General features: G+C 35.7%; 2 protein-coding genes across 2 annotated transcripts; one reads left to right on the top strand and one right to left on the bottom strand.

Moving 5' to 3' along the window:
* Positions 1 to 420: 420 nt before the first annotated feature.
* Positions 421 to 4,140, bottom strand: LOC125856716 (UDP-URONIC ACID TRANSPORTER 1-like). Its single transcript, XM_049536338.1, has 4 exons — positions 3,536 to 4,140; positions 2,121 to 2,224; positions 1,360 to 1,588; positions 421 to 571 (listed from the first exon to the last, which is right to left on the bottom strand). The coding sequence occupies exons 1-4, from the start codon at positions 3,986 to 3,988 to the stop codon at positions 425 to 427; spliced, it is 933 nt and encodes a 310-aa protein (XP_049392295.1). The 5' UTR covers positions 3,989 to 4,140; the 3' UTR covers positions 421 to 424.
* A 920-nt stretch (positions 4,141 to 5,060) lies between these two features.
* LOC125856732 (uncharacterized) lies at positions 5,061 to 5,727 on the top strand. The gene is made up of 2 exons (XM_049536357.1): positions 5,061 to 5,267; positions 5,343 to 5,727. The coding sequence occupies exons 1-2, from the start codon at positions 5,112 to 5,114 to the stop codon at positions 5,628 to 5,630; spliced, it is 444 nt and encodes a 147-aa protein (XP_049392314.1). The 5' UTR covers positions 5,061 to 5,111; the 3' UTR covers positions 5,631 to 5,727.
* The last annotated feature ends 3,229 nt before the right edge of the window (positions 5,728 to 8,956 follow it).

Genomic DNA, 8,956 nt, shown 5'->3' with positions numbered 1-8,956 from the left:
AAGCATAAATGCAGGCCTAGCAATCTCATCATCGATAGAAAATTTCGAGTAAAATGGAAATATAACATAGCACAAACGCAAAAGGATGGCGAATAAGACATTAAATTACTTTAATATATCAACATCAGAGTCAGATACAGATGCATACATCCTATTGTCTAGATGTAAAGAATACAACTAATGAACGGGAACATTTCCCGGGCTGAACTACTAGAACTGAATAGTTTTTCTATATATTCATCGTCTAAAACAACGATTTTTATCAGCATCCCCTTTTTCTATTTCCTCTCTGTATATCTATGTGCTACAACCTACAATGTAGCAGTGAAATCCGTTTTATCTTCAATCTACAATATGTCTCTAAACTTCAAGAAAACAAAAGTATGGGGCTTCGTTGGAGAAGAAACAAAGGCCGAATCTCAGCTCATTTGTGTCTTCTTTTGGCTTCTCCGTAAGCAACAACCCCCATCACAGTCAATGTATAGCCCGCAATTCCAGTAAAAGTTACAGGGTTTCGGAAAAGAAGTATAGATATAACAACAGCCACAGCACCTTTAGCGTTTCCTAGGACCTACAGAAGTAGACAGAGTATGAAGATGCTTAGAACGAGTTGAAAATAATAGATACCGTGATATAATGTGAAATTGCATGAGTAATTTCTGAGAAACAACTAACTTCTTGTGTTAGAACTATTTCAGAAATTAATCTGGGGGTGACGTAAATTAAAAATATTACTCGTATTTTATTGTATACGTAACAATATACAAAAATATCATCCCTTATATATGAATGTGAGTAATAAAGTTCATCAAATAATTGTTGTCTGTCATACACATTTGTCATCTATGTTGGCTCGGACTCTTCAAAATTGCGGACAGGTGTGTGCCAAATCCTCCAAAAGTAATGCATTTTTGGAAGATCTGACACGGGCGCAACAATATTTTTGCAGATTCCGAGCAACATAGATTTGTCATATACATTTATCATGCTACCATGTATTCTCTTTTAAATTTTAAGCACAAAATAAACTTCAGTGTGTGTCTGTTTAGCATTGAAAAACATTGTATCATTTTTTTTTTCATAACTGTGGTATACTGGCCAACTTGCGTGCACCTCGACTAATTCCACGGGATATATGTCACATTCCATTAGCAGGAGGTACCAGGTAACTCTATCCATCAAGGCTAGGACATATAGAAAGATATCACCTAGTGTTTTTTTGTTTCCATTGGGATTTGAACCGACAAATTCATGATTCTCAATTCACCTCACTGACCACTAGGCGACACCCTTGAGTGCGAAAAAAACATCGTATCATTTATGGGACGAACGAGGAGGAGAAGAAGTAGAGAGTAAAACCTGGAGTGTCAAAGCACTGGTATGCTTTGTCACCAAAAAGTTCAACAAATTGGCTCCATATGCCATTGCAGAATTGACCAAAATAAGTAGGCCAAGGTATCTATGTTCCGTTGCAAGTGTCGCGGTGACATCTATCACATTGGGCTCCATTATGATTGCCGCAGGCATTAAAACTAGAACAGCAATTGGTGACATGTAAAGCAGCAGATTCATGGAGTTCAATTTTTCCCTAATAAGAGAAGGCAGGTTAGAAAGAGCTGTTAAAAAGTATCAGTAAAACAAATGAATGAGAAATAACTTTTGAAATCCCCGAGGCCAGTAGTGCATGGTTTGAAATTGGTGGATAATAGGTTCACTCTTCTATCCTACACTTAAATGTCAGGCTTATTTCTACGACAGAGCTCTAACCTGTGACGTGTGCCTTACTTAATGAGCATATACACACCACACACTGCACTCTTACCACAAGACCTATGCCCTAGAGGCTCTTCAATACCATCACAATTGAAACAAAGAAATGTCAAATCTTGAAGAAGCAACCAACCCCAATTGGATTGTTCAAATGTTGGATTATATTTCTAGTATTATCAACCAACCCCAATCGGAAACACAAAAGAACGGGCAGTGCTGAAACAAGCAAATGACATATACGAGGAGAAAAATGAACGCTACTCCTGTCATCGCACACTTTCTCTTATCCTTGTAAATTCTATTCCAAAGAGAAAAATTGAAATAGATGTTCAGAAAACCAAAATACTTACCCTTCAGAGGAAAGAAGAACACCTTGAAGAACAGACTTAAACGCACGTGCAGCAGTTGCACCTATACACATAATGAATCCATAAAGGTGGAAATTAGGCTCCCCCTGCCATCAATCGACATACTTGTCAGTACATTAGTAAAAGCTGAACATGTACTTAAGTTGCTTATAAGGAGGTACATTAAGTACTTTCCAGATTAACTCATAAAAGCAGTTGAAATTTTTTCGTTTTCCATGATAGGTAAAGACTTAGAAGATCAAATCAACACTTAGCCATAATGGAAAAAATTGGACCAAAATCTAAAGCAGAGTAAGTACTTGTGTGCAACCATTACGGTGATTCAATATTTTACTTCTCCACTAGTGGGCATCTATTTGGACCACTAGCTGTTCAAACTATATTGCAGCTTCAGGAAGCTAACCTTTCTTTCAACCAGTGTTACAGCGAAATGAATACATGACACATCAACCGCTTACTAAGGGCATGACTCTTAGATAGAAAGGTCTGGAGGTCGAGGATTAGGGTAGCAGGTAGCTGTGTGTTGTAGTACTTTCCCGAGGGAGCTTCTTATTATTCCAAATGATAAACAACTATAGATTTCTCAATATCCTAAAAGGCTAAAAATCACAGAAAATTAAGATATAGATTTCTTTCTTCAGAAAAATTAAATCACAAGTCACAACCAGATCAAACAAAAGAAAACACGTGCATGTCGGGTCCTTCAAAAGTAATGCATTTTTGGAGGATCCAACACAAGCATGACAACATTTTTGGGAGAGTCCGAGCAACATAGCCCGGCAAAACAAACAAAAATTGACAATTGATCCAAAACTAAATAAATTCTTTTTAAAGTAAAAGATTAGAAATTTCTATCACCTTTAATTAAAGATCTCATGAGGAAAAAAATCATGTTAAACGAGTGATACCCCTCAAATGGCCTTATGCAACACAAATCCGAATTAGTCAAAGCTCCAATCCAGATACCGTACACCAGGTGAAAAACAAAAAAAAAAGGCAAATTTACACTAGCAAAAGCTAACATTCAATTTTTTATTTCCAACTTTCAATAACCATAGATTTCTCAAGATCCCAAAAAGCTCATAATAAGATTTATCTTTCTCCCAAAAGCTAAATCACAACAAAAACAGCATACCCAATAAAATCACACACGTGGGGTCTAGGGAGGGTAGAGTGTACTACACCTTATCCTACTACCTCGTGGAGTCGTGGAGGTAAAGAGGTTGTTTTCGAAAGATCTTCGACTCAGGTAACACATATAAAAGTAGATTTAAAAGGAGAAAAAAAACACAAAAGTAATGAATACATCACAAATTAACCCAAACACAAAGATTAACAATTGATTCAACACAAACGATCAAGAAAAAAAAAAAAGATTCAAAACTAGTAAAACATACCCCGCTTGCAATGACAACACCAGCAACCACAGGAACAAGACAACCATAGGTAAGCCAAGCTTCCCTCTTCATGGTGATCATATAAGCAAACACTGCAGTGAAAAACGGCGTCGTAGCACCAACAGCTTGATTGAATGAAACAGGTAAATACCTTAAAGAAATATTACCACCCACAACAGACCCACAAAATACAAGGCTAAGTGTAGAAATCCTCAAAAATTGAGATCTTGATTTGATCCTTTGAAAAGGTACAATCTTTAAGAAAACAATGGAAACATAGCTAAGAACAGCACAAGCAGACATATGACACATAGTAAGGAAGATTGGGAAGGAGAAACCATAATTAGAAAGTAATAATTTGTTGAGGAGAAGAACACCAATGTTGGAAGAATACCAGAAAATGATGAGTGAGGTAATAAAAAGAGCTTGTTTTTCTGATTGTGGTGTGGACATGGTGGAAATGGGTTGTTGTTAGATTTTGGATTAAGGAAGAGAGAAAGGGTTCATTCATTCATGGAAACTTTGATTTGTGTGTGTTTCTTGATTTGTTGTGGGATGATTCAATTTTGTGTGTAAAAGGGATGGCTTTGGTTTGATTTGTGTTTGTGTGTTTGGGAACTTTTGTAGGGAGGTGTGTAGTTATAGTGTTTCTTTTCTTTCCTCTCTCCCTTAGATCATGAGCTTCGTTTGGTACGAAAGATAAAAAATAATAATTTTACAAGTAATTTTAGATGAATTTATTTTATGTTTGGTTGGAATAATGTTGTAAAATAATTTATTTTGAAATTATAATGGCTTTTTTTTTATTTTATAATGAGAATGTGATTAAAAAAAATTGAGATAACTTATTCCTCAACTAAATGAATCTTTTAGAAATTTTCTTATAATAATAGACAATTTTGCGAGGGTTAATAATGCACGGTTGGAATTTTGAATATTTATTTTGTTTCTAAACATTATGTTATTTATGTATCAAATCAATCTCTTACTTGATTTTATCATGTTTTATTTGAGTTGATGGTTTATTAGAAATAGTTTTTTTATCTTTGACAGATAGATGTAAGACTTACTATTCTTCGTAAGGCAAAAGAGAAAAGACATAAAGACACAATTAAAGTTGTCCCGTATTTGCATAAAGACACCTTAACTTTCAAAGTGTTCTATCACCCCACAAAACTATATAATATCGTTGTAAATGGGCCATTTTGACCCATTCCCTCGTCTGGGTTGTTACCACGCACATGAGGCGCGTTATTCAGTGATTTCACTGCCATGGACCAATTTAAAAGTGCCACGTGTCATTTTCTTTCTTTATTATTAATTATATAATCAATTTATGTCATCTTCCCCAATTTTAAACCCAAAAATAGCTGTTGGCAGCCCTAATTTTTCGATTTCATGGTTTTTTCCATAGCAAGATCAATGTTGTTTCTCTTTGTTTGACGACTTCATCATCTTCCCCAAGAAAATAAGGTAGGAATTCGTTTTTATCTTTTAATTTCCAGTATAAAACGTTAATTTAAAGTTTTTTATGGTTTAGTTTCTTCTGAATTTTGTGATTAGGTTTTGATTGAAAATGTCAAATGCAATGTTGAATCGTATTTGTAATGATGAGAATGATCCGATGTTGCGAGTGAAATTGCGATGCAAACATGGTGACTTACTATCAATGCAAACTTCATGGTCGGAGCACAATCCAGCTCGAAGATTTTGGTCTTGTCCACGCTATCGTGTATGTTTCCTAATTCTTTTATGGAGATATTTTGTTTATGTATTTTTCTTTAATTTATTTTTTTGCGTATTTTAGGAGGATGCGTGCAACTTCTTTAGATGGAGGGATCGTGAAGATGTTGATATACGATCTAAGTATGTAATTCCGAGATTAGCAAAGGGAATTAAGGAGTTGGAAGAAGTATTGGCATCTTATGAAAGTCGTGTTGAAAGTAACCAAGTCGTGATGAAGGAGAAAAAGAAGAACAAATGTTGTAACTTGAAGCTAATTGTTTTTATTATTATTGTGTGTTTTCTATTTTTAAGTCTAACCAAGAATGTGAAGGATGGAAGTTGTAGGTGTGTGCAACCAAAATTGCCATAGACATCTTTAGTGACTTTCAAGTTTTTGAAGTCGTAGGTGTGTGTAACTAGAAGCTAAGCTAATTGTCTTGATCTTGCTAGTTGTAGGTGTGTGTAACTTGAAGGATGGAACTTGCTGAATGCTCAAGTTATTGTTGGTCTTTGTTGTTGAAATAGTTATGATTTGAACAAGTTGTTAATGTATTTGGTTCTCTTGTCTATATTATTGTGGCAACCATTTGAGAAACTTCAAAAATACGTTCAACTACAAATAAAAAGGCAACAACAAAACTGATCAAAAAGAGGACTTCATTTCAACATAATCATTCAAGTTTTGTTTGGTTACACGCAAAATTGAGTTTGATTCCAACTAAAAATAGCACCAAAATATACATAATTAAATTTTGTTTGTCAAAATGAACAAGACAACATCAAAATGCCCTACTTCCATGGCACAGAAGTCTTCCTACTTGAAGTTGTTTGGCTTTGGCTATTAGCAGTAGCAGCAGCTGCAGACCTAGTTTGGATAACCTTTTCAGCCCTCATTCTTTCTAGGTTGCTACTGGTAATAGTTGTCTTCCCCTTCCATTTGAATCCACGTACTGGTGTGTAGCCAATATCACCAGTAACAACATCAGCCCTTTTTGTCACTCTTGTACCAGTATTGATGACTCTTCTACTTGGCAATCCAGGCTGCTTAGTCAGATAAATACACATTCAAATATAATACATTTAGGCTTGCATTGACAATTGTAAACTTACATTGAGAATTGTAAACTTACATTGAGAGTTGTAAATCCATCTTCAGCTTGGTATATGCCAACACCTACCATTCTTGGCCTTTTAAAAGGTCTTGTTTGTCCTCCACTGTTGTCCTCATGTTCTACTGGTCTCTTCCCTCTTTCTAGGCCTCTTCCACTACAGGTTGCTTCAGAACTAGTTTGATTATGTTGAGTCATTCCTCTTCCTCTACCTAGTCCTTCATTCACATTTCTTTCTTGAGGTATTCCTCTTCCTCTACCTGTTCCTCTACCTCTACCTCTACCTCTACTTGTACTTGTACCTCTACCTCTCCCTCTACCATTTACAATCTGTACTTTGAAACCAAAATATTAAACCATATCTATGTTGTCTAAAAATGATATAATAATTAGATATATTACCTCTGTGTTTGTAGCAGTTCCATGTGATTGAGTTGGAACACCTATAGAACTTGAAACTCTTCATGTGCCTCTTCCTCTACCACTTTCATTATTTGTGATGGCTTGTGAAGAGGCTCTAGGTGGTTGAGTTGAACTACTAGGCCTTGCTCTGCCTCCTGCTACTCTTCTTGTGCCTCTTCCTCTATCACTTTCAGTAGCCTGTCTATTAATATATCAATACATGTACATATAACTTACATTTGAAAGTAACAAATAAAAGTACCTGTGCTCGATAAGATGGTTCAGTTGATTGACTTGGACCAGCTTGGTTTCTTGTAGGACATCCTCTTTTATTGTGTCCTTGTGTACCACATTTGCTACAAGTCATAACAGCACCTCTTTTGCTAAGCTTTTCAGTTTTTCTGCTTTCATCTGCCTCCTTTCTTCTAACCTTACCTGGTCTTCCAGGCAATTTCTTGATCTTTGGTGGCTTTACAATTGGATTATTGATGTTGGCCACATTTTCATGTTATTCATTGGCTGAATAAAATGGGCATATGTGCTGAGGTACGTTTCCTTGCTATAACAACTAGCCACATAATGGATTGGTTCCAACTCCTTGTAATGAAGGGCAGCAACACCATGAGGACAAGGAATGCCCTTGAGCTGCCAGGATCTGCAACTACAATTCCTACTAACAATGTCCACAGTATGTGTAAATCCATGATGTTTAATCTCAAAACCTCTTTCTCCATTCCAAGTCAAGTTACATTGCATAGACTTTTCAATATTTTCTTGCAAAATCTTCAAAGACATAGGAGATATATCAGTGATCCAAGTGTTTGAGAACTCTCTCAAATCACCAATTCTTTTCATCATCTTCACCCTTATTTCCTCAAGCATTGTGATTATTGTTTTATACCTTGCAGGCAGTATCCAAGCATTAAAGCTTTCTGCCATATTGTTGTCCACAACATCACATTTGCTATAGTCTTGAAAATATTTCTTGCACCATGTATTCAAGTTGTACCATAAAAGATCATCCAAACATTCTTGTCCTAATTTCTTCATTGCCTGTATATTATCCTTCATCTCAGCTTCAAATGTGGATTTAGCAATCCTCCAAAACACTCTTCTTCTTTCAACTCCTTTCCAGTTTTTACACCAATTTGCAAGAACATGTCTTGCACATTTTCTGTGTTCAACCAGTGGCAATACATTTTCAACAGCAATTTCTAGTCCCTAACAAACCAACATAATAGAAAAAGAATAATTAAAATGCAAAACTCAACAACAATAAAACAGTAAGATCAGTAAGATAATTACCTTTTGCATATCAGTAATGATGGATAGTTGATGCCCTTCTCCAAGGTTAAGATCATTCTTCACTAGTTCAAGAAACCATGTCCAGGTAAACTGATTCTCAACTTCAACAACTGCCCAAGCAATAGACAGCATTTGGTTGTTTCCATCTCTACAAATTGCCACTAATAACTGGCCTTTACACACACCTTTGAGAAAACACCCATCAAAACCAATCAACCTCCTAGCACCTCCAAAAAATGCTTTCTTTAAAGCATTGAAGCAAACATAAAATCCTTCAAAAATTTCTGCCCAGTTTCATCTTCTTCTCCAATCTTCACTACACAAGTACTACCTGGATTACTCCTTAAAATTTCATCTTTATAATAAAAAATCTTACCATACTCCACAATATGATCACCCATGATCTCTTGTAACACTCTAGTCCTAGCTCTTCTCACTGTTGTCCTACCAACATTAATATCCAACTCCTTTCTAATAATGTCCTTCAACAACACAATGTTGATGTTTGGCTGTTGAGTTATTCTTTCTTTGTATTTGGTGGCCAAAAATTTTGAGTTACAAAGATAGTTATGAGTTGATGTCAAACATTTATGGACAGGGTTATATGTTTTAACAATGACATCTCCACTAGTTTTATCCTTACTTGCACACAACAACCAAGGACAAGTCTCTGTACAACATCTCACTCTAACTCTGTCAGGCTCATTCACATATTTTTCAATTTGAATGTGTTCTTGGACTGCATATCTTGTCACTGCCACTCTAAATTCTTCAATAGTTCCAAAAACCAGTCCTAATTCCCAAACAATCTTTTCAGAAGTTGCATCAAACACAACTCTATTTGGGGTTTTCTTCCTCCTAACAGGTTTATGCACTACTT

Source organism: Solanum stenotomum, chromosome 2 (assembly GCF_019186545.1).
Source record: "Solanum stenotomum isolate F172 chromosome 2, ASM1918654v1, whole genome shotgun sequence".
Lineage (NCBI taxonomy): Eukaryota > Viridiplantae > Streptophyta > Magnoliopsida > Solanales > Solanaceae > Solanum > Solanum stenotomum.
This window is presented reverse-complemented; position numbering and strand designations above follow the sequence as displayed.